Source organism: Phocoena sinus, chromosome 19 (assembly GCF_008692025.1).
Source record: "Phocoena sinus isolate mPhoSin1 chromosome 19, mPhoSin1.pri, whole genome shotgun sequence".
Classification (NCBI taxonomy): Eukaryota; Metazoa; Chordata; class Mammalia; order Artiodactyla; family Phocoenidae; genus Phocoena; species Phocoena sinus.
In genome coordinates this window covers 58487558-58510881 of record NC_045781.1, presented here as the reverse complement: position 1 = coordinate 58510881, position 23324 = coordinate 58487558, and the positions used below count along the sequence as shown (strand labels likewise).

The 23324-nt window shown below is 63.8% G+C and overlaps 3 protein-coding genes across 11 annotated transcripts in view; 2 read left to right on the top strand and 1 right to left on the bottom strand.

Moving 5' to 3' along the window:
* Nucleotides 1–452, top strand: part of PIEZO1 (piezo type mechanosensitive ion channel component 1) — a 54331-nt gene extending 53879 nt beyond the window's left edge. For 4 of the 5 annotated variants that reach the window (XM_032612012.1, XM_032612013.1, XM_032612010.1 and 1 more), the window contains one exon: nucleotides 62–452. In XM_032612012.1, the coding sequence (XP_032467903.1) occupies nucleotides 62–311 (250 nt within the window). In that variant the 3' untranslated portion in view covers nucleotides 312–452. The remainder of the gene's footprint in view (nucleotides 1–61) is intronic. The other variant, XR_004346795.1, reaches the window with a different exon arrangement.
* Nucleotides 419–21694, bottom strand: CTU2 (cytosolic thiouridylase subunit 2). 5 transcript variants are annotated; one of them, XM_032612024.1, is made up of 15 exons: nucleotides 21496–21694; nucleotides 7473–7547; nucleotides 4241–4319; nucleotides 4038–4097; nucleotides 3223–3283; nucleotides 2741–2850; nucleotides 2355–2611; nucleotides 2087–2222; nucleotides 1767–1898; nucleotides 1407–1498; nucleotides 1221–1324; nucleotides 991–1123; nucleotides 811–883; nucleotides 655–713; nucleotides 419–571 (listed from the first exon to the last, which is right to left on the bottom strand). In XM_032612024.1, the coding sequence occupies exons 4-15, from the start codon at nucleotides 4056–4058 to the stop codon at nucleotides 442–444; spliced, it is 1308 nt and encodes a 435-aa protein (XP_032467915.1). In that variant the 5' UTR covers nucleotides 4059–4097; nucleotides 4241–4319; nucleotides 7473–7547; nucleotides 21496–21694; the 3' UTR covers nucleotides 419–441. The 5 variants fall into 5 exon arrangements, with proteins under 5 accessions (XP_032467915.1, XP_032467916.1, XP_032467913.1 ...); XM_032612025.1 differs by lacking the exon at nucleotides 21496–21694 and adding an exon at nucleotides 9020–9727; XM_032612022.1 differs by lacking the exon at nucleotides 21496–21694 and adding an exon at nucleotides 8211–8408.
* Nucleotides 8419–16622, top strand: RNF166 (ring finger protein 166). Its single transcript, XM_032612032.1, has 6 exons — nucleotides 8419–8723; nucleotides 12720–12876; nucleotides 14013–14125; nucleotides 14527–14641; nucleotides 14727–14834; nucleotides 15634–16622. The coding sequence occupies exons 1-6, from the start codon at nucleotides 8569–8571 to the stop codon at nucleotides 15697–15699; spliced, it is 714 nt and encodes a 237-aa protein (XP_032467923.1). The 5' UTR covers nucleotides 8419–8568; the 3' UTR covers nucleotides 15700–16622.
* Nucleotides 21695–23324: the final 1630 nt, after the last annotated feature.

The following is a 23324-nucleotide window of genomic DNA, read 5'->3' as shown; positions in this document are numbered from 1 at the left end:
AGGGCGTGGGCTTGGGGTGTGGGCCAGGCCGTAGCCCCGACGCTCACTCGCCCACCTGCAGGATCATGGGGCTGTACGTGTCCATCGTGCTGGTCATCGGCAAGTTCGTGCGCGGCTTCTTCAGCGAGATCTCGCACTCCATCATGTTCGAGGAGCTGCCGTGCGTGGACCGCATTCTCAAGCTGTGCCAGGACATCTTCCTGGTGCGGGAGACTCGGGAGCTGGAGCTGGAGGAGGAGCTGTACGCCAAGCTCATCTTCCTGTACCGCTCGCCCGAGACGTTGATCGCGTGGACGCGCGACAAAGACTAGGGACGCTCGCAGCAGGGCCGGGGCCTCGGCCCGGCGCAGGACTGCTCTTACCGTCCTCCCTGTGGGGCCCGGCGGCCCGGCGCCCCCTGCCCACTCGTACTGTAGAGTTTTCTAATTAAAACCTTTTTATTTATACAAATGGGTGATCACAGGCCACCCGCCCATCCGCGCCTTCCTGCTCCGCTGAGGTCGCGCCAGGCCGTGCCCCGTCCTCGTGGGCCTCCGGCAGACACTCCTGGATCTCCTGCTCAGCCTCGGCCCTGGGGAAGCCGCACGCTGGGAACCGAGACCCAGAAGGACCCCTCCTAGCCGCCCCCGCCCACCCCGGCAGAGCGGGCAGTACCTCTGGCTGCGGAGCTGGGCCTCGGCCAGGATGTAGGGTGGCAGGGGGTCCAGGGAGGGCTGCAACAGAGAGCTGACGTTGGTGCCGGGGCTGCGTGGCACAAACCCAGGCCATTGCCCACCTGCCCCCTCACCCGGGGGAGAGGCTTCCACTCACCAAGTCCTTCATATTCACACGGCAGCCATAGCACAGCTGCTCAATCACACGGGCGCGGGGGTCGTCCTCCTCCCTGCGCGAGCAGAAGGCTCAGCAAGGGCCCGAGGACACCCCTCCCCCGTGCAGCCGCGAGGTGCCAACCATGGCGGGTGGGGCTGACAGGACAAGGCAGGGACTCACATCCTGCAGCAGTGCTGGGCCCTGCCCATCCCGCTGCGGCAGCGGGACACGGTGGGCGCCTCAGCCTCTGCGACGGGGGGCTGCGTCTGGGGGAGCTGCGAGGAGGTCTGGGCCCCAAAAGCCGTGGCACTGTCTGCAAGCAGAGAGGAGCTGAGGGGACCTCGGGGGCCGCGCAGCCCCCATGCCCGCTCGCCGGCGCCTCTCCCCCGGCACCCTGCGCAGGGACACACCGGCAGTGTCGACGTCCAGCACGCACATGCAGAGCAGGCAGCGGGGCCCGGGGCTGCCGGCGGCACAGCCATCCCTGGGCGCCTTCACCAGCTTCTCGCTCGTCCTGGGGGTGGGGGACAGGGCACCGTCGGCTGGGGGGCTCCACTCCCTCCCAGGGCCCCCTCCCGGTACCCACACACACCCACCTGTACACGGTGCTGACCGTGGAGGGGAACTGGGCCTGCAGCCTGAGAATGAAGGCCTCCATCAGCCGGTGGATGCTGGCCTTTTCCGGGGCCTGGGAGCAATGAGACAAGAGGGTCGGTCAGGGCCCGCTGAGAGCAGGGAGCACGGGCTTCTCTACACCACCAGCCCGAGAGTCTGCGGTGCAACCAGCCAGGGCCCCTGCTCTTTGAGCGTCCCTGTCGTTAGACAAAGCGTCGCTGACAAATGTCAGACTGCCCCACCGTTCCTCCCCCACGTGCATGACCCCCAGCTGGGCACCCTCCTCCCTCGAGAGCCACCCCTTCCCGGAGAGCACGACACGCGGCGCGGGCACCGCTGACCTTGGTGTCGACGGCCGGCGTGAAGACAGAGGGGACGGCAAACAGGCGGTTGTAGAAGGCGACCTCCTTCAGCGTGTGCTCGCGCATGGGCCGCACCACCACCACGTCGCCGTGTCGCTCGTCTGAGAAGCCCTGGGGGCGGGGGGCACAGCGTTCCCTGCCGCCCGCAGCTGACCGGCTCACAGCACCCCCTCCTCCCCTGCCAGCTGGGGGGTCACGGGCTACCCCCCGCCTCGCGGGCAACCCGACTCAGGAGACGCCGCGTCGAGAGAAAGGGGCCAGGAGGGTGGGGACGCGGCCCTGGGCAGCTGCAGGCGCACCGTGTCCCAGGCGAGGAAGGCCCCTCTCCCCAGTGCCAGGCTGGTCATGAGCTTGACGGCCAAGCGGGTGCAGCTGTCCCCCGTCATCACCTTGGAGTAGCCGTGGGTCCGGGCCACGTGCAGGATCAAGTGGGTCCTGCAGGGCAGGGCAGGGGGTCTCAGGGGCCCAGGTAGGGTAGGCCCAGAACTCCGGGGGGCAGGGGGGAGAGGGTCTCAGGACCTGGGTGGGAGGGACGGGGCTGGCACCCTGGGGTGGCAGGGAACTCACCGCAGCGTCTGCAGAAGCTCCTCCTTGGCCGTCAGCGTCTTAACTGAGTTGAAGAGTCTGGACAGAGCCTCAGTCTGGCTGGCTGTGGGCAGCCCAGCCCGGCCCTGGGGGTGCTGGGGGCAGGGCCGGCTCTGCTTCTCCTCCCCCAGGGCATGGTGCTGCTGTAGGAAACTGTCCACGGCCGCCTTGTAGGCTCCCTCGGTCCCCACCGGCTCCCGGGCAGAGCAGCGCAGCACAGACGGCGGCAGGCTGAACACCTTGTGTGTATTTGGGGCGGGGGGGGAGTGTGTGAGGGCCAGCCCACCCCACGTGGGGAAACAGGCTGGCGCCCCTCTGGGACACCCAGCAGTCACCCCGGGGCGCTCTAGCAGGGACAGCTTGCCCACCTCTTCCAAGGCGACGATGTGCCACGGGAAGCCGACGGTCTGCAGGACCAGCTTCACCTCAGCCAGGGTTTTTGCTCGGTCCTCTGGGCTCTGGCCACAGGCTGCTCCCTCTGAGAACCGCAGGCAGAAAGGAGAGTAAGGTCAGGGCCAAGGCCGTTGCACCCTGGAGGCAAGCAGTCTCTGGACGCTGACCTGTGTCCTTGCAGGTCGTTTTCAGAGTGGCTGGGGGGGGTTCTCTGTTTTGGTTGGGGAGAAAAGAACTCGCCCTTCTCACTCAGTGCCCTTGACCCCGTGACAGACGCCAGGCAGATGCTCCCGCCCAAACCTGGACGGTCTGAGATTTAAGACAGCAGCGGTGCTGCCTGTCAAACACGGGCATCATCTCGAGAGAAACGCCCCCACCAGGGCTTTGTGTGGGCACAGCGCCAGCCGTCAGCGGGCCCAACCGAGCACCACGGCCCGGGAGAAGCAGCGACACGTACCATCGGCGAAGACAACCCCTGGCACGAAACGCAGTCTCTTGGCAGAATCTTGACTCAGGCCCTGGGGTGGACATGAAAGGGCCTTAGGTCCACAGCCAGGCGCTGGACAGAGCCGGGGTGGGCCGCTGCTCTCACAGCCTCCGGCCAGGGCTAGGGGACCAGGAGGCGAGCACAGAAGGCCAAGCACAGAAGCGCTGTGCCGAAGCCCTGGGCCGCCTCCCGTTAGCCCTGGTACAGACCGCCCCACAGCCCCTCACAGAGCCCAGGGAATCCGTGTGTGTCCCACGCGGGCCAAGGCCTCCGACGCCCAAGCTGAGCCTTCCGGGCGCCGCCCCCATGCCCCTTGCCAGTCTCCGCCCCGCGCCCCTCCGCCACCCGGCCGCGCCCCGGCTCCTCCGGGTCTCCCCTCAAACTTCTCAGGGAAGCCACCCTGCCCCCCGCCAGAGCCATGCCCTCTAGGCCCCCGAAACGCCTGCTCGTTTCACCATCCTGACACACCACCAGGACTGCGGGGAGGGCCCTGGGCCCCAGGACACTCTGAGGGGCACTCTGGCGTGGCGCACACATGGCTTCCCAGCAACGTGTTTCTAACGCAGTCCAGCAAAGGGATGGGGCGCTAAACCGGGACACGGCTGGCACTCTGGACACCACTTCGGGGGCCTGTGCCCCTTGTGCACACGTCCCAGAGCCCTCGGGCGTCCTAGCTGGGGAGTGGGCCTTTCTCCCCAGCCCCAAGCAAGAGCCCCTCAGTGCCAGCCCCCCACCCTGGAGTTCGACCAGGCACAGCCTGGGTGCAGGACGGTGTGCAGGCGTACCTCAAGGACCTGCCAGAGCATGGAGCTGGACGAAGGCCCCCCGGACCACGCCAGGAGCACCTGGGGGAGAAGGAACATCACCGGAGGCACTGCGCCCCCAACATGCCCCATCCCCGCCCACGGACGTCAGGCCACCCCCCAAGTCCAGGTGTGCGGGAGGCGGCCGGGACAGGCCGCCTGCGGGAGGGGGCGCCACACCCTACCTTCTCCCCTGGGAAGATCAGCCGGTTCTTTCCAAGCACAGCTCTGAACTTGTGGACGTAAAAGACCTTGAAACAGTCCCTGCAAGACAGACCAGCAGCAGCTGCGGCAACACCGCCCAGGCCACCGCCCGCCGTGAGGATGGGGAAGCTGTCCACCCCTGCCTCGCAGAAGGACAGCCTGACGCTCCGCCGGGTTACGTTCTCCTTTAGCAACTTCCACCCTTAAAAGCAGTGTCTTGACGTCGAGGCTGCGCCCAAAGACTGGCAAGGGGAGCCAGGGTTGAGGGGTTCTCACCAACTGTGGCTGCCCCAGGATGGGCCTCACATCACACAGGAAGGCCCGCTTGGGTCACCCCCAATTCTCACCACTGTGAACTGCAGCTACTCAGGCAGGCCCAGCTGGCGGAAGGGCATGCACGGGGCAAGGCCACCCTAACCCTTCCCTAGGCAGAGTAGCTAACCCCTTCCAAGACCCCCGTGGGGAGGCACTGAGCAGGCTGTGGGGTCAGGAGACTAGCATCATAAAGCCCCACACTGGCCTCCAGAAATGCCCAGGAGGCTCCCACAAATGCGGAGAACCATAACTTCAACAGGGCCTGGGACTCTGCATTCTTGGCCAGCCTTCCAGCTGAGCCTGGGGCTCACCAGGTCAGAGGTTCTTAGCCTTGGCCGCACATGAGAATCACTCAGGCCGACCACGTCAGGATGTATTAGGTGAGACCCAGGCACCCACATTTAAAAGCTCCCCAGGGCAGCTCCCCGGCGGTCCAGCTGTTAGGACTCGGCGCTCTCACTGCCGTGGCCCGGGTTCCACGCCCGGCTGGGGAACTAAGATCCCGCAAGCCGCAAGGGATCAGAAGAAGGGAAGGAAGGAAGGGAAGGGAAGGGAAGGGAAGGGAAGGGAGAAGAGGGAGGGAGGGAAAAAAGAAACAAAGAAACGAGGACTTCCCTGGTGGTCCAGTGGGTAAGACTCCACGCTCCCAATGCCGGGGGCCTAGGTTCGATCCCTGGTCGGGGAACTAGATCCCACATGCCGCAACTAAGAATCCACATGTGGCAACTAAGAAGTCCACATGCCACAACCAGGAAGTCTGCATGCTGTAACAAAGATCCAGCATGCTGCAACTAAGACCCAGCACGGCCAAGATAAATTAACAAATGCTGAATATAAAAAAAAGAAAGAAGTATAAGAAAAAAAGGAAAAAAGAAAAAAGAAAAGAAAGGAAAGAGAGAGAGAGACGAAAAGACAGAAAGATGGGAAGGAAGGAAAGGAGAAACAGAAGGGAGAGCAAAAAAAAAAAGGGAGGGAGAAAGACAGACGGAGAGACAGAAAAGAAGGAAAGAAAGGAAAAAAGGGAAGAAAGGGAAAGGAGGAAAAGGAGGAAAAGGAAGGAAGAAAGAGAGAGCAAGCTCGCTCCCCAGCAGGCAGCCAAGGTGGACAACAGTGCCCGGCGCAGCAGGGAGCAGAGCGGCCCCAAGCCTGGGGCTCTGCCCCCATATCTATTTCCTTCTTCCTGTATGCACGTGCTGGTATCACAGCAGTCCCCCCAACCCCAAGCAGGCACCACTTACAAAATGCCGACCAAACACCCCGAGGCACCTCTGTGGATGGTAACAACTCGGTTTTAGCAGCAAATCACTGGGGCTCCAGGGACCCCAGGAGACCAGCCATGGGAGTGACTCCTGGAAGGTCAGGGCCCGGGGAGGCTCCTCAAGCAGACACAGATGCTCACGGCGGCACAGAGGACCCCGTGGCTGCTGCACCCATGTCTCCCCAGCACCACTAGGCTCCTGAAGCCACATGCGCCCTGTGGGTCGGGCCAGGCCAGGGTTTCCGACGTGCTGAGCCTCTCCAGTCACTGAGGAAACTTGCTCAAAACCTAGCTTGCAGAACCTGCAACCTGGAAGATCAGCCTCCCGTCTCTTCCCGGGACTCGGCAAGCGGGGGAGGGGGAGCTCTGGGCCCAGAAGGAGTCGCTGCGGCCTCTCTTCTTATCTGTGAGTTCTCAAAACAGACTGGAGAGATCATTGTTTCTAGATGCTCTTACGTGCTTAAAGCAGTGACTTCCTTGCCTAAAACGTATTTCCTGATGGCACACACCAAGTCTACTAGGCCCCCCCCCCCCCCCCCGCAAAGATGGGCAAGTATGAGAGAGTCTGGGGAAAACAACTTATTCCGTCCCTTCGGTTTCTCTTTCGGAAACTTAGAAAGCAGAATCCAGTACTCTGGAAGACCAATTTAAAAATGTGAGCCCATCACTCATTCAACATGCGTTCATTCGCTATACAAAGCATGCAATGTCACCAGAAATTCATAGGTATAAAATGAGAGACAGGCCCTGCCCTTGTGGAGCTATGAATCCAGTGAACGTGATCAGACGTTGGAAGTTATGATTCAAGGGCGATGTGACAGGGCCACAGAGAGCTTCAGATAAAACCGAATATGCTCAGGCCTCTCTGGGAATAAGCCCCTGCTGTCCAAAGGTCCTCCCAGAGCTGGGAGAAGACTACAGCCCGCCCTCCATCCCTCTCTCTCTCTCGCAAGTCAAACAGCATCATGAAGAACCACCTGCCAGAGACCCCAGGATGCTCCAATCTGCCCCTATATGCGTTCCAGCTGCCCCAAAGAGCTCCTCCCACACACCACGCTCCACGTTCACTCCCAACTCTCCCCGTAAGCTCCATCAATACCTTCCTGCCACCTGACCAATGGCTGGATGATGGGAGAATGGCACTCACACAAGAAACCTGCACACACACACAGACACGCCAGCAGGATGTTAGAAGCAGGAGTAAAGTGGTAAGATGCTTTCAAAAGCAAGAAACAAAGCCACAGGGCTTCCGTGGTGGCGCAGTGGTTAAGAATCTGCCTGCCAATGAAGGGGACACAGGTTCAAGCCCTGGTCCGGGAAGATCCCACATGCCGCGGAGCAGCTAAGCCCTTGTGCCACAACTACTGAGCCTGCGCTCTAGAGCCCGTGAGCCATAACTACTGAAGCCCGCGCACCTAGAGCCCGTGCTCTGCAACAAGAGAAGCCACCGCAGTGAAGAGCAGCCCCCACTCACCGCAACTAGAGAAAGCCCGTGCACAGCAACAAAGACCCAACACAGCAAAAAATAAATAAAAAATAAAATATTTTTTTTTAAAAAAACAAAGCCACAGATATGGGGGCAGTACTGGTTACTGAATGAAACTGTGTGTACCAGGTCGCCTGCCACCTCCATGCCTCACCTGCAGAAAGCATCTCCGGCTCGGATCACCACGACAGGCAGGCCTTCCTTGCACTTCACACACTTTTGCTCACGGCTTGAGACGTGGGCGGGGGGGGGGGGGGGGGGGGGGGAGAGAACAGGAACACAGGTTACAACCCTCTCCCGGGGGCTTCAGGGAGACCGTAGCCTGTTTCTCACCCCAAACTGTTGTACGAGAGGTCACTGGGGCCCGGGGCGGGGCGGGGCGGGGGGGGGGGGGAACCACACAAACCACGGCTTGTATCTTATCCAAACTACCACTGTGGGGAAATACCAGGGCCCTAGGGAGATTTCAGTCTGTTAAAGCCAGCTCAGTGGGCTCAATCTCTCAGGGGCTGGCACAAGAACAGAGCCAACTCGCTCTCTGCGGCCCTGGAAGGGAGAAGTGGAGCCAGTGAGTAGAAGAGACAGGGAGGCCGACTTTCCTCGCCTCCCTGTAAGGACAGCTTGGTCAGGGGCGAAGCCGTCCCACTGGCTGCAAGAATTAGAGGTGAGAGAGCGCACAGTGTTTACCACGGGCTTGCCAGGCACTCTCCGAGTGCTGCGGAGTGAGGTCCACCCCCGACCTCAGGTTCCGGGGCTCCTGGGACCCGCCCTCGGCGGTCTCCTGGCTTCCCGGGGCCCTGAGCGTAAAGCGCGGGCCGGCCCCTCGGGGCAGGGCTCGCCGTCGGCGGGAGCGCCGGAAAGAAAGCGGCGGGTGCGGCCGTCCAACTCTTACCAGGGCCGTGGCGGCGGCGGCCCCGCGGGGGCGGGCTCCCGATAGTCGTCGCCCACCTCGCACATGGCTGCTCCGTATCACGGGGGGGCGGGGGCGGCGGCGGCGGCGGCGGCGGCGGCGGCGGCGGCGGCGCGACCTGACTACATCATCAAGGCGCCGGCGCGGCCGTGAAGCGCGGGCGAGGGGCGGGCGCTCCCTATGACGTCATCCCAACGCCGGCGCGCACATGACGCGCAGGCCGGGGGCGGGCGCTCCCTATGACGTCAACTCGGAGCCGGCGCGGCCGTGACGCGCAGGCCGGGCCGGGCCGGGCCTGGCCGGGACAGGGGCGGCGGCGGCGGCGGGCCGGGCCCCGGGGATGGCGATGTTCCGCAGCCTGGTGGCCTCGGCTCAGCAGCGGCAGCCGCCGGGCGGGCCCGCGGGCGGCGACAGCGGCCTGGAGGCGCAGTACAGCTGCCCCATCTGCCTGGAAGTCTACCATCGGCCCGTGGCCATCGGCAGCTGCGGACACACGTGAGTGCGCCGGCCTCCGGGAGGCCGCGGGGTCGGGCGCCGCCGCGGGGAGCGCTCTGCAGCCGCCTCGGCGCGCGAGGACTCGGGAGGCGCGGGTCTCCCCGCGCAGGGCCGTTTCTGCCCTCTGGGCGCGTCCATCCCCCTCAGCCCAGCCTCCTGCCCGCCCGTCCGCCCGCCCCGGGCTCTCGATCCGATCACCCCGTCGGCAGACAGGACCGACCTGCAGCCCTGCCCGATCTCTAACGGGCAGTGCCCGGGGCCGCTGCCGGAATAGATGAGCCTCCCCGGGGACTCACAGGGCAGCGGGCACGACCTCTGCGCCGGTCGCCTTCCATCTGGTCCCGTGGAGACTGCAGTGGGCAGTTGTAAATAAATGCCTTGTGCCTTTTGCCGTCAACTCTGTTTTGGACCCGCTGTCTGCTTCTTTTGACCGCAGAAGAGAGGAGTTCCCTAAAGTTTGGGCAGGGGCTTGTTTGGAGTCTGGTGCTGTTTTGTTCTGTTGGAGAACTTGGGTCACATCGATCACTGAGCAGCCAGGCAGGCTAGCCCTCGGGGGACCAGATGCCACACATCTTGCTAGGGTTTCCGGCTGTGCCAGGGCCGGGTTGTTTCAGGAACAGAAACCTGCGGATGTGGCTCTCCTCCCAGCCAAGTGCTGCACTCAAGGCTTCTGGGAGCTGCCAGCCTGTTTGGGAGGGGGCTGAGATTAGGGTGTTGGCTCTCCAACTCTCTGGAGTGGCTGAAAAATACAGCTCTTGAGTGAAATTAGCAGGGTGGGGAGAGGGGGCAGGAGGGCTTGGCTGCCAGCAGAGCTGCTGAGGAGGTGGGGCCGAGATTCACCCAGGCTCGGTCTTTGAACGTTTTGCAAACAAAGGCAGATGACCTGGAAGGTTCCTGATACAAAGAGGGAGTTGCAGCCGCTGGGTGTGTGTGCTGCTCAGCTCACCCAGGGAGGTGGCAGGAACCGTGTCAGGAGCCAGCAAGCCTTCACACACACACACACACACACACACACACACACACACACACACACACACACACACACACACACACACACACACACACACACACTGGCAGGCAGCACAGGGACCTACCTGCCCACACTGGGAGAGCACTGCTGATTTGTCCTGAAGGCGCTGTGCCTCACTCTTTCATGCTGTGTGTGGCGTTTCGGCAGGGGCAGCCCCTGCACAGCACTTCTCTTGTCAGCACACAGCAGTGGGTGTTGTCAAGTGTGTTCAGCTTCTTCCAGCCCATCCCTGGGAGAGCTGTAGCGATTGTCCCAGGCCCAACTTTAGAAAGCCTTTCCCGGGCTTCGGGTTGTATCAACACTCACCCAACCCTGGGCTGTGGTGTTTCAGGCCTCTGGTCAGCACGAATCTGGTTTCTATTTTTTCCAAATAAGTCTTTTCTTAAAAGGTGGTTTTCAGAATACAGAAATACACAAACTGCTGTGCAAGCATATTCTTCTATAAATCCCGCTTCCCCATGCTCTTCTTGGCAGAATCTGTCCCCTCTTCTCCTGTTTCTGAGGCTGGTCCTGCAAGAGCCTCTTCTTCAGCTTCTGCCTTAAAAAGACCTTCTCCCTGGCTCTACCCGCTGGTGTAAACAAACCTCCTAGCTGTTCCATCTCTGCCTCTTACTTTCCATAAGTTTCTTTTCCGGTGTTTTGAAGGCATGTGTGCAAATGAACATGAAAGATTTGAAGACTCACATCTCTCCTAAAAAGTTTGTCGGTGGTCTGGTTATCCACCCCTCGCCCCCACCCCCAGCTCCCTAACTGTAGCAGTCTCCTTTCACAAAATAGGTTTTCTGGAGGTGACAGCAGCCCTGCCAGGGGCCGGGACTCATGCTCCAGCATGAGACAGAAGGGGACAGGTCGTAGGGAGGGCTTTTGAGCAGGAGCCCAGAGGCAGGAGGTGCCTCTGTGGAGAGTGTGGAAGCGCTCCCGTGAAGTCCCCAGGGCCCCAGACAGAGCCAGTGACTTGTCATACTCAGGGGACGGCCTGGGCGGTGAGCCACATCCGGAACCAGAAGCTTCCCGGCTGTTTCTTTTTTTTTTTTTTATAAAGGAATTCAGCCTTGTATGGCTTCCTCTTTTTTTTTTTAATTTATTTATTTTATTCATTTTTGTCTGCATTGGGTCTTCATTGCTGCACGCGGGCTTTCTCTAGTTGTAGCGGGCAGGGGCTACTCTTCGTCGCGGTGCGTGGGCTTCAAGTTGCGGGGGCTTCTCTTGTTGCGGAGCATGGGCTCAGGCACGTGGGCTTCAGTAGTTATGGCACGTGGGCTCCAGTAACTGTGGCGCACAGGCGTAGTTGCTCTGCAGCATCTTCCCGGACCAGGGCTCGAACCCACATCCCCTGCATTGGCAGGTGACTCTTAACCACAGCGCCACCAGGGAAGCCCTGTCCAGCTGTTTCCGACCCTCTAATGAGGCCTCCCTGAGGGCCAGTGTTTGGTTCTGCCGGGGCTGCCTCCAGCCTCCGTACCTCTGTCCTGAACGGAGCACGTCTTCGGGGTCCTCTGAGCGCCAGCATCCAGCTGCGCCGTGCTCCCTCTGGGCTGAGGGGTGTCCCATCGTAAGGATCGGCCACCTCCTCTGTGTCCCTCGCCCGTCAGCGGACACTGCGCTGTCTCCACAGCTCTCGTGACCGGTGCTGCTGTGAGCGCTCCTGTGCGGCTTCTCCCCCGGCCTCCCCGTGGGGGCCATGGAGCCAGCGCTTTCTTCCAGCGCCAGGGTGGCACGCGAGGCCTGCCCCGGCTGTGAGGCCAGTGAGAGGGACGGCCCTGGAGGACGTGCTGGAGCACTACGGGGTGGGCGCTGCTGGTAGTGCCTGGTGGGCCCTCGACTGACAGGTGTGCAGGAACAGGGTGTCAGGAACCCTGCACTTTCTGATGGGCCTCAGGCCCAGCCTGGCCTTGTGTGCAAACAGTGACACCCACGGTGACGACCCAGTGGTGGCTGTTCGGAAGCCAGCGTGTAGGAGGAGGGCCTCGGGATCACCTGTGGCTGCCTCTTCCTAAAATGAGGTGAAAGTCTGAGGCAAAAGAACAGGGACCCCTGAGCTCAGGTGAGCCGCAGGCCCAGCCTGCTAGACGCACGCAGAGCGGTGCACACCCCGACACCTCGTGGGTTTCTTGCAGGCCGCCAAGTTGCCGCCTTTCTCTTGGGGCCGAGCGTGTGCTCTTCTGGGCTCCACGGCTCCCGTCTGCTAAGCGGTCCCCTTGGCGCTTCCTGCAAAGGTGGACCGAGCTGGTCCTGCGGTCAGGCTCCTGGCCCTTCGTGCCCCCACTGAGAGTGTTCGACCCGCTGCCCACCGGGCAGTGTGCGTTCCTGTGGCACTGCGGTGTTTGTAAACGCCAGCTGCCGGGGCCAAGCACACACGGGGTGCCGGGACCTGTACCTCACGACATGGCGTCTCCACGGACACGGCCAAGAGCTCAGGGCCGAGAGGGGCGCAGCCCTTCTGCCACCACGCCTCTGCTCAGGCCGAGCCAGAGCCCTTCTTGCCTGCGGAGAGGGCACTGTCCCAAGGCTGGTGACACTCCCTGGCCAGCTTTGGCCCTGCTCCATCCAATGAGTCCTGGGCCCTGGGGCCCTGCGGTTTCCTCTCACCACTGTTAGTGATTTTACTCCCCAGAGTTTCGTGGGTAGAGGGTCTCCAGGGTCCCCCATGATGTCCTGGAGTCCCCTGAGGTGGCATCATCACCGCTTGGCAGTGAGACGGACAGGTTGGGCCCTGGGCCTCCTGCAGCCAGAGCTCTTGCTGGGACCAGGGCTGCGGGGCCAGCATGGGACCTGGGGGGCGGGGGTCACAGCTGCAGCTCAGCCCTCATCGCAGGATCGGCAGGAGTGTCCCAGAAGCCCACAGCTGGGCAGCGACCTGGGTCATCTTCTGGACAGACGGTGCCCATTCAACCCATAGGACCCTGGCCCAGAAGCTACTGCTGACGGAGGGGAGCGCAGCCCTCAGGCCCATGTCTGCCCGGCAGGTTCTGCGGGGAGTGCCTCCAGCCGTGTCTGCAGGTGCCATCCCCCCTGTGCCCACTGTGCCGCCTGCCCTTTGACCCCAAGAAAGTGGACAAGGCCGCCCACGTGGAGAAGCAGCTTTCGTCCTACAAGGCACCCTGCCGGGGCTGCAGTAAGAAGGTACCGCAGCCTCCCTGGCCCGGGGGGCTCCGATGGGCTCGCAGGGGAGCTGGGCGGGGGCCACGTCCCTTCCCTGTTGGGCAGCCCGCCGCTCCACTCGCTTCCTGCGGGCCCTGCGTGTGGCCTGGGCTCCGGGCTGTGGCTGGCGCAGGGACACAGGCTGAGCTGAGCCCACCCTGTCCCGGCACCCGCTGCCCGCTCAGGCGGGCACACCACTTTGTGGGGGACCCAGCCCGGGAACGGAGTTTGAACTTAGGCTTTCAGATTTTGCCATCGCTCGGGTCAACGAGTTCTTCTGAGTTATCACAGCAGGCAGCAGCCCTGCTGCTTTGTCCTCAAGGTCGAAGGTCAGACTGTCCAGGGGCCACCGTGAGCCCGCCGTGAGGGGCTGCCGCGGCCTCCTGCAGGCGCACGTGCCCCTCCCTCCCGGCATGAGAGCGGAGCAGGCTGTTGGCTCTTGTGTGAGGCGGCCCCCACCCTTGGCCTCGTGCGGGCCCGGGTGGCAGGCTTGCTCAGTGTCCCAGCCCTGGGCAGAGCCGGGGCGGGCCGGCGTCAGGAGGGCCCCTCGAGGCGGAGCTGCCCCGCCTGCTCCCTCTCGGCCTCCGCAGTTCTGGGAACTAGGTTCCTGTGTGCGCCACCGCCACCGGGAGGGCTGCCGGGCGTCCTCCCCAGGTCGTTCCGCCTGCTCTCTGCGCCGGCACCCTCCCCTGCCCTGTGCTGAGCCGCTTCCCACCTTCGGCCAGGACGGCCACTCGGGCAGCCGAGAAGGTTGTATCTTGTTCCGTTTCCTACCTCTTGGTAAAGAGTTTGCTGGACGTTCGACTGTCCAGAATTTTGCCTGCTGGCTCCCATTACAAGGGGTATTTTTTTCCCAAATAGACACCCTCCCTGTCCCCTCGTGGGCCGCCCCTCGCCTGCAGCTCCCCAGGGACCAGAGGCCTACTGCCCCCCGCGTGGCCCCATCGTGAAGCCGTGAGCGCCTGCTTCTGGGTGCGGATCTGCAGCCTTCGGGGTCCTGAGTCTGTGTCTCCCTCACTCGGCCTCTGGGCCCCACTTCCGCAGTGCTGCCGGGCCGGGGCATGGGGAGCCAGAGGCCCAGCCCTGCTGCCCGGCCCCTCCCCTCCTCTCCTCCCCAGGTGACACTGGCCAAGATGAGGGTGCACGTTGCCTCCTGCATGAAGGTCCAGGAGCAGATGGCCAGCTGTCCCAAGTTCGTCCCTGTGGTGCCCACGTCCCAGCCCATCCCCAGGTAGGCCGCCTCGCCGGGGCCCCTCTGTGGGGCAGCTCCAGGCCTACCTCGTGGGGTGGGCAGTGGGGCCCCACCATGAGGAGGTGGGAGGGCTGCCGGCGGAGGGCCTCGCCCCCTGTGGGTAGGGGACCCCAGGAGGGCCCAAGCCAGGCCCCCACGGCTCACCTCCCAGCAGGGACGCACGGTCCCCAGATAGGCTGGGGCTGGACAGACACCTCCTCTCAGGGTGGGCAGCCGTGTCGGGGAAGCAGGGGGCCCGGGGTTAGGTGGCGGGAGGTCGCAGTGGGATGTGCAGATGGGGGCAGGGCCCCGCGGCAGCTACGGCCCACAGGGCAGGGGAGGGCGAGCCGGCCGGGCTGTAGGAAGGTGGGCAGCGCCACTCACCCCCACCCCCGCCCCAGCGCCGTCCCCAACAGGTCCACCTTCGCCTGCCCTTACTGTGGTGCCCGCAACCTGGACCAGCAGGAGTTGGTGAAGCACTGCGTGGACAGCCACCGCAGCGACCCCAGCCGCGTGGTGAGCACGCCCGCCCACACGCCCGCCCGGCCCGCTCGCCCGGCCCTCCCGGGCCCTGTGGGCTCACTGGCCTGCTCTGTCCCAGGTGTGTCCCATCTGCTCGGCCATGCCCTGGGGCGACCCGAGCTACAAGAGCGCCAACTTCCTGCAGCACCTGCTCCACCGGCACAAGTTCTCCTACGACACCTTCGTGGTGGGTGCCTCCCCTTCCCTCCCCTCCCCTCCTCCGGTGCCGGTGCTGGGCAGGTCCACGTGGCCACTAGAGGCCCGGGGGCTCTGGGGCTGTGCAGACCAGGCCCGCAGCGGCCCCCTGTCCTGCGGGTCCCTCACCGCTGGGCCAGCGAGCTCTCCTCACGCGGGGCCTCCTCTCGGAGAGGTGCCGTCGCAGGGCCACCATCTCCCCAGCTCTGCACCGGGGCCTCGGCACACAGACCCCTCCACGGGGGACAGGCCCTTTCCGCGGGGAAGAGCCACGGGGACTTCTTCGCCGGGAAAACCTCCGTCTCTTCCTCTCCCTCTCCCACCTGCGGTCCCCACCTGCAGACCCTCCTGCAGGCCCTTCCCTCCCGTGCGCCCCCAGCCCTGCTGTTCTCATCCCCCGCCAGCCTCCAGCCTCCAGGCGCCAGACCCTGTGGAGTCGACCCCTCCGCTCCCTCCGCCTGTGCCTGGTCCCGATGGGTGGATGCCACGGGGATCCCTGGCTTCTCTGCTCATCTCAAGCCCCGTTCTTGAGTCTCAGGGGAAAGGACAGCTCCGATTCCGGGCGTCCAGCCCACGCAGTCCGCCCAGCCCTCAGTCACTGGGCGCGGTGGCCTTCGGGCAGCCAGACCATCCCCGCAGCGCCCGGGACCCCACGACCGTGCGGGGCCGAAGGGGGGCGGGGAGGCTGGACGCGGCAGAGCCGGTCCATTTGAGGTGACAGGACCAGGGCCGGGGGCGTCGCCCTGGGAGGCCCTGGCGTCCCCGGCCCAGCTCCACTCCCTGTCTTCCAGGACTACAGCATCGACGAGGAGGCCGCCTTCCAGGCTGCCCTGGCCCTGTCTCTCTCCGAGAACTGAAGGCGCGGCCACTGGCCCATGCCTCCCGCCTCAAGGGACACGCCCCGCCAGCAGCACGCCCCACCAGCTCCTGGGCCCAGGCCTGCCTGGGAAGGCGCCTTGAGGGCCAGGTGGAGCCTCACTGCTGCAGAAGGAGAGGCCGCGTCCCTGTCGGGCTGAGCAGGTGGCCTCGGGGGGCCGGCCACTGGGACGGAGTGTGGCCGCTGTGTCTCAAAGCCATGATGTCCTCCCTGCAGAGAGGACCCTTCAGGCCCTGCCGCACCCACAGGCCCCGGCACTGAGCAGGGAAGCGCGGAGGGGGCCCCGGCCCAGCACCTGGCAACGCTTCCCCGTCGCGTGCTCGGTACTGGCTTTTGTGATACCTAGAGGTTCCACACTTTTCTATATTATCCGGTGTGATGACCTTTTCACATTTTCTAGAGCAAAGACAGAGCAGTTACCCTTCATATTGCAATATCTGTGTTTGACTAGGAATAATAGTATTTTTATGGAACATTTACAGAATTATATTTTTTAAAAAAACAATAAAAAACGAACGGTTGTGGGATTGGTAGGGGGAGGAGAGGAGAGACGGGGCAATCGCTGTGTGCGGGGACCGAGGTGGCCACGTCCCCAGGTCACCTCGTCGTTCCCCAGGGTCACTGGGATAATCACGGGAAGAAATCACAATGCCCGGCCACTTGCAGTGGCGCTGTGTCTGCTCCTGGCCTCCCGCCTGGGTCTTGGCCTCGGCCCTGCTGTCCCTGGTCCAAAGCCCACCACCTCGCGCCCCCAGCAGGGCCACCCCGGCAGTGGCAGAGCGCGGAGCCAGGGCAGCGACCAGGCGGTTCACAAGACGCTCATCGGCGCCCTCGTTTGGCTCGTGGCATAAATTATTGCTGTCTTTAAAAACAATTTAAATAAAATGTCTCAAAGCATCTCCAGCCACCTGGCTGGTGCGTCTCCTTCAGTGAATACTAAAGGCAGAGAGCCGGAGCGCGGCCACCGGACCGTCCTCCGCTCGAGGTCCGCGGGCACGTGTCCGTCCCCAGGCAGCTCCGGCTCAGAGAGCAGCTGGCCTCGGGGCCCCGCAGAGGCCGTTTCCGCGTCTGGGGTGGGCTGGGCTGCGGCCCCTGCTGGTCCTGCCCGCCCCCCGGACCCTGTTCCCCTCGACCTGTGCCCTCACTTGCCGGCCTGGCCACCTACCCTGCGACAAGCTCAGGCCAAGGTTTGCTGGCCTGTGGCGCTCACCTCCTCGTCCTGGGACGGGGTCCACCTGAGGCCGGCAGGCTGGGCACCGTCCTGAGCTTCCCCGGCCGGGGTAGTCTGAATGGGGCTGGTGCTGGGGCCCAGAGGTGGCCGTGGTGGCCTACAGGTGGCCTTTTGGATGCCATCGGGGTGAAGCCCCACTACCCCCACCCCGGTCCCCGTGCTGCAGCCGCTCTCCCCGCTGCTGGCTCGAGGCGTGCCTCTGCCTCCCCGGGCAGCCTGCCTGGTGCCCCAGCGTGTGCCCTCAGCCCCCAGGCCGGCACCTGGCCCTATGAAACATCCACCCAGGGACGGTGGTCTCGGGCCACCATCAGTGCCACGGGCCCCTGCTGTTCCCAGTCGCCACAGGCCTTTAAAAGCTGACAAGAATCACCTGCTGGGCTGTGCCCAGGTGGCAGGTCATCAGGGTAAGGCCAAGCCCCTGCCTCGCTCTCCGTGTCTGCCCCCCACGCAGTGTTCCAGACCCTTCCTCTATGGAGAAGCTGGATCTCGTGAGCTCTCCGTGGCAGGGCTGGGCAAGCAAAAGTCTCCACGAGAGAAGAGCTGTGACCTGGGGTGCGTTACCCCGCTTCAGAACCCTTCGTGGGAGCCACTGGCCCACCCTCCCCTCTGACCACGCTGACCCCACTGGCCGAGGATGCCACCTGCCAGCCTGTCCTTTCTGCCACCTTCCAGAAGGAGGCCCGTGACATGGTCCCTGGGGGGGCCACCCGGGCCCAGCCTCAGCCTCCCTCAGGGCTAATGGGAAAGGAAGGATGTGGCTGAAGTCCCCCTCCTGCAGGAGGATGGGGGAGCTGGGACCTCGACCACCAGGGAGGTGCACCTCCTGCCCTGCCGACCAGCCTGCCAGCACACGGCCCCCAACTGCAAACTCCAGGCCACATTCCCGGGCCTCACCGAGCGGGGAGAGGGATGAGGGCCCGTCAGCACCCAGGGGAGCTTCAGGGTGGCCTCGGCCAGTCCCCTGGGGCCTTGAGCCAGTGGTGGCAGCGCTGGGACAGCCAGGCTCCAGATGCCAGGTACAGACGCCGCCCCGTCTCCTCTCCCCCACCCCCAGCTCAGCACCTCACGGCCCCATGACCCTCCCCTGTACCCGGCTGCCCTCCCCTGGTCCAGGACATGTTGCTTCTTCCCCCAGCACTGCCAGCACATCCCATCTGGGACATGCAGTGGCTGTGGTTCTGGGCTGTCACTCGGGCCCATATCCCATCCCCAGCTAACCCTCCAGCCCTCAGAGCGCAGCAGGCACCAGCTATCTGTCCACCACCTGGACACCAGCCAAGCCTGTGTGCTGCCCGCCCACCGCCTGGGGGAGGACGGTGCTACTCTCACACGCCCGTCACGACCCTCGGCGCCCACGGAGTCCTGGGGGCAGTTTCAGGGCTGTCTCGGCAGGTCCTGACCTCACCGATGCCCTCAAGGAGGTGACGCCCGGTGACTGTCCCCACATCTCACCCTGTGGAGGCCTCAGCACCCACCACGTCACCACATCACCGAGGGCTCCTGGCCACAGTGGGGCCCCAGGAGGGGCGGAGCCAGGAGCGTCTTAAAGTTGCTGGACACCAGCACAGGCTGGTGGCTAGTCTCTTCCCCCACCCAAGGACGCCTGCCAAGCTCAGCCCCCTCCAGGCGCTCCCAGAGGCCACGGAGGCCAAGAGCCACAGGGCAGCATCCACACGTGGCCTTGATCTCATCCCTTCCACCCTGGGCCCAGGACGCATGGGGCCCTGGGCACGTGGACACGTGGCCGCTCGGTGACCCGGCGTCCAGGACGGATGCCGGGGCGGAGCAGTGGAGCGCGCCCCAACGCGGTGTGCGGCTGCGTGGGAGCTGGGTCACGGCAGACGCCGCAGTGTCCGGCGAGGACGCCTCTCTGAATCTGGATGAAAAGTGAGGTGGAGGTGGGAGGCCCGGACCCCAACCGACTCCAGGGCGTCCCTGACGGGAGGCCGCACACCCTCACCTCCCCAGTCACACAACGTCCTGGGGGGTCCGCACACACCCTGCTGCCTAGACGGCGCCGCCAGGTCCCTGGGAACTGTGACCTCGGCCATCAGGAGGGGGACAGGCAGCCAGCACTCCTGAAGGCAGGGTGCCCAGAGCATAAGCACCTGCCCCAGGCCGCTCTCTTCACCAGCCTCAGGGCCCCCGAGGACTGGCCACAGGTGTCACCTCTGGGTCTTGCAGGAGCCGCCCCTCCGAGCTCTGGGCTCTGAGTAAAGAAGGGTGGATGGAGAGGCCAGGCGCGGCCATGCAGCCCCCAACGGAGGGGCCTCCTGAAAGGAGCAAAGCAGCCACGCCTTCAGGAAATACGAGTGTGCCCGGGGCCTGGCAGCAAACTGCGAACACGCGCGTCTACCCCATTTACCTCGTCCAGGGAGGCATGGGGAGCCCACCTGCCGCAGAGGGCCAAGCCCACCCCTCACCCCTCGGTGGGGCCTCGGGGTCCCTGTGACGCGGGGCCACATCCTACCAGCTCGCTGCCCCCGTTCCACGGGGGAAGAAAGAGGTTCTGAGCCCTTCGGACCAGTGGAGGGCCCCAGGGCCGCACCTCGACAAGCCCCCAAGCAGCCACGGGGCCTGAGGCCTGCGGCCCAGCAGGGAGGGCGCACCCTCGGGACACAGCGGGTGGTCAGGCGGCAGTCCCCCGGTGCTGACGCCCAGGCCGCGGCGCCTCCTTCTGGACTCTCACACACCGGGGCTCCCCACATCTACCTGCGAAACACGCTCCCAAGGAAGGATCCTTGAACTCACTCACCACAAGGCAGCAGGGACCCACAGGCCCAAAGGTGCCACCACGCAAGTGGGCCTGAGGCCACGTCCCCAGCGGCGCACAATCAACCCCTGGCAGCAAAGCTTCTGCGCCCAGTGTTCGTGGTCTGTGTCTGTGCTGCTCCCACCCCGCCGCCAGGGGCCGGGACCTGACCTGGAGGTGCCGGCGGGAGCTCCGGGGACATCAGGCCCCTTCCGGTCCCGGAGAAGGGAGCTGCACGGCCCGTGACCCTCCAGTCTCTCCAACAAGTTTCTGGGAACGAGGGCCCAGGGCCACATGCGGACGGGGAAGAAGCTCCGAGAGGATGCTGTGGAGTTCGGAGCTGGGAACCGAGCTGTGCAGCAACAGACCCTCCCCTCTAGGCGCTGGGCTCACCCGCTGAAGCCTGACCGCTGTGTCGCACGGAACAGCTCCTGCGACCTCACACGCACACACAGACGCGTGTGCACATCAGGGTGCAGACCTGCACACACGCACATACCCGAGACTGACACACATGCACACACACGTACATCCCTCCTCAGCCCCCAGATCACCTTCCCAGGCTCAGCGTCTGGGACTCTACTGTGTGTCACAGCTGTGTGGGAAGGGTCAACGTCCCCTCCCTGAACCCCCATTTAAGAACCAAAATCACCTCTAACAACCAGGACCCAAGAGGGAACAGGCAGCTGCGAGCAGTTGTGAGTCCCCGTTCTGGGGGTGACCAAATGCACACTGGCCACCAATCTGACCACGTGCTGGGAGCTGGAGTACTGGGTCCACGACCGTGGACAGCAACGGGGACGCTCCAACGCAGGAGGTCCAGCCACACCCACCCTCCCACAACAAACACACCACACACTGACACCGGGGGCACTGTCACCACAGCGGGGGCCCCTGAGTCCCGGGACGGCCGAGCGCCAGCTTCAAGGCCCAGCTCTGAGCACTATTCCGAGTCCCAGAGCCAGGCCCACCGCGGGGCCTTTGTACCTTCACCCACGTGCCTATACTCGAGAGACCCCCGGGGGGAGCGTGCCCGGGCCGCACTGTACGGCGGCTCCTGACGCTTTTCCATCTGGTCCGGCAGGCACTGCTGAGCCTCCACCACGGACCCAACCTCGTGCAGGTGCTGTGAGGGAAGGAAGGCGGTTCCCACCTGGCAGGCCCTCGGGCTGCATCTAACAGGGAAGGGGCGTCCTCGCCGGGCCGTGAAACCCAATTAGTAAAAAAAAACCATGTATACACCGATGTGTATAAAATTGATGACTAGTAAGAACCTGCGGTATAAAAACAAACAAACAAAACTACCAGACGCAAAAGGATACAGGTGCACACGTACACACTACGCGGACAGCCAAGCACCGTCGCCACATAAAGCCCAGAAAAAGAGCAGAACACACCCACAAAAAGAAAGAGGGGCTTCCCTGGTGGCGCAGCGGTTACGAATCCGCCTGCCAATGCTGGGGACACGGGTTCGAGCCCTGGTCCGGGAAGATCCCACAAGCCGCGGAGCAACAAAGCCCGTGCGCCACAAGTACTGAGCCTGCGCTCCAGAGCCCGCGAGCCACAACTACTGAGCCCGGGTGCCACAACTACTGAAGCCCACGTGCCTAGAGCCCATGCTCTGCAACAAGAGAAGCCACCGCCATGAGAAGTCCGCGCACTGCAACGAAGAGCAGCCCCCCCTCGCCACACCTAGAGGAAGCCCCGCACGCCGCAACAAAGACCCAACGCAGCCAAAAAAAATTAAAGAAAGAAAGAAAACATCAACATAAGAGGAATTGTAACAATCTTACCTGGGCTCCGCTTGTTCAGTGTCTGATAGAGGCAGGCGGGCAGGTGGCCACAAGCCGACGTCGCCAAGTGTCAAGGGGAGACCCTGGGGTTTCTGCAGGAAGCGTGGACTTTGGTCCCTGCAAGTCCTGCTCTGGTGGAGAGCCCGGTTCCAGGAGGCCGGGGGGGAGCTTGTTTCCAACAGCGAGGCGTGGGGCTTAGCTGCAAGGCAAGGCGGTCGTATTGAGGACAGAGGGACGCAGAGCAGGTGGGGACAGCTCCCCGCCTCCCTGGGGCTGCACAGGTGAGAACAGGGCAGACACTCAGATTTTCCTCTGTGAGTGGTACTCTGGTCTGGCCCAGACACAACCCTGTGAGTCACAGCCGAACAGTGAGTCTGTATGACCACAGGAGGGCAGTTCTGAGCAGTTGGCAAGGACCTCAAACTTCCCTTAGGGTCACTTGTTATGGCAGCCATCTCGGAAAGGAGCACCCCACCGCAGAGGTGCTCTAAGGCCCCCTGGGATCCCTGGGGCGTTTCCAGCATGAGATCAGCACGTTCTCCACGGGAGTGCATGAGCGCCCCTCGAGAACATGAGTGTCCCTCTGGGGGTTAAGGAGGTCATCCTGGCCAGTGGCCACACCGTGGGTGGCTGGGCGAGGAAGGACAGCGTGGGTGCAGGGCTGGCCCAGGTATCTGCAAGTGTCATCTACGTCTGGGACGGGGAGAAGGAAGGGAAGGTACACATGTTAAGCTTGGGAGGCCACAGAACAGGTGAACTGAAGGCAGCCACGTGCACGGCGACACGTTGCCAGGCCCGGCCTGCGGGAGAGACGCGCGCCTTCCCCTGCCTGCGCACCACCTGTCTATCCTTCCGCACGCCCTAACCGAGCAGCAGACGCCCCTTGTGAGGCTGCAAGTGCCTGCCCGGGTCCCAATCCCACAGCTTCGTAACTTCTCAGAGCCTGTTTTCTCTCCCGCGAAACTGAAGGCACGTAAGACCCTGTGTGATGCAGGCCTCCCTCCTCACGTCTCTCCGCGGTTCCTCTCAGACTCCCCACCTCCTCCACCTTGTCTCCAGGCCCACAACTGGCAAAGAGCACCAGGCTGCACGTGGCACCTGGGCCTCTGAAGGCAGGCCTCCTGCACAGCCATGGAAGCGCCTGGCGGCTCTCCGGGGCCCCCCACAGAGACTGACCCCTGAACTCATGAAACGTCCACATCAAAAAGGACCAGAAAAGGAAAAAAAAAAAAAAAAGAATCGGTCTGTTTATTTGGGGCTTCCCTGGTGGCACAGTGGTTGAGAGTCCGCCTGCGGATGCAGGGGACGTGGGTTCGTGCCCCGGTCCGGGAAGATCCCACGTGCAGCGGAGCGGCTGGGCCCGTGAGCCATGGCCGCTGAGCCTGCGCGTCCGGAGCCTGTGCTCCGCAACGGGAGACGCCACAGCAGTGAGAGGCCCGCGTACCGAAAAAAAAAAAAAAAAAAAAAAAAAGGTACCTGACACCCAGGCATGGTTGGCTCTTGGTGGCACCGAGGACTCCAAAGGATACTGAAGGAGGTGAGGCTGCCCGGGTCATAGCCCAGGCTGCAGCAGCGGGCCCATGCGCCGCCCTCGGTGATTACACTTCCCACCCCGCCTGTCTGAACCCCTGGTAATTCCGGAACGCCAAGCGGTGTCCTTCCTCCCACAAATGAGCTTTCTGGAGGCCTGGGGCCAACTCCTAAAGCACGGTCTCCTCCACCAGGCCGGCCGACCCCCTGGCCACCACTCTGGCCAGTCAGCCGGTTCAGGGCTGGTGCTCATCAAACCTACCGCTGCGGGTTTGCGCAGGAGGCGGGGCCGGTGTAAC

Excerpts from the sequence above, each read along its gene's own strand:
- CTU2 (XM_032612022.1), bottom strand. The coding sequence starts at position 8,275 with ATGTGCGAGGTGGGCGACGACTATCGGGAGCCCGCCCCCGCGGGGCCG. Across the intron at positions 2,851-3,222 it reads AGGGGTTGTCTTCGCCGATG|AGGGAGCAGCCTGTGGCCAG; the intron begins GTACGTGTCGCT and ends TGCGGTTCTCAG. Across the intron at positions 1,325-1,406 it reads ACGGTCAGCACCGTGTACAG|GACGAGCGAGAAGCTGGTGA; the intron begins GTGGGTGTGTGT and ends CCCCACCCCCAG.
- RNF166 (XM_032612032.1), top strand. The coding sequence starts at position 8,569 with ATGGCGATGTTCCGCAGCCTGGTGGCCTCGGCTCAGCAGCGGCAGCCG. Across the intron at positions 12,877-14,012 it reads GCCGGGGCTGCAGTAAGAAG|GTGACACTGGCCAAGATGAG; the intron begins GTACCGCAGCCT and ends TCTCCTCCCCAG. Across the intron at positions 14,835-15,633 it reads TCTCCTACGACACCTTCGTG|GACTACAGCATCGACGAGGA; the intron begins GTGGGTGCCTCC and ends CCTGTCTTCCAG.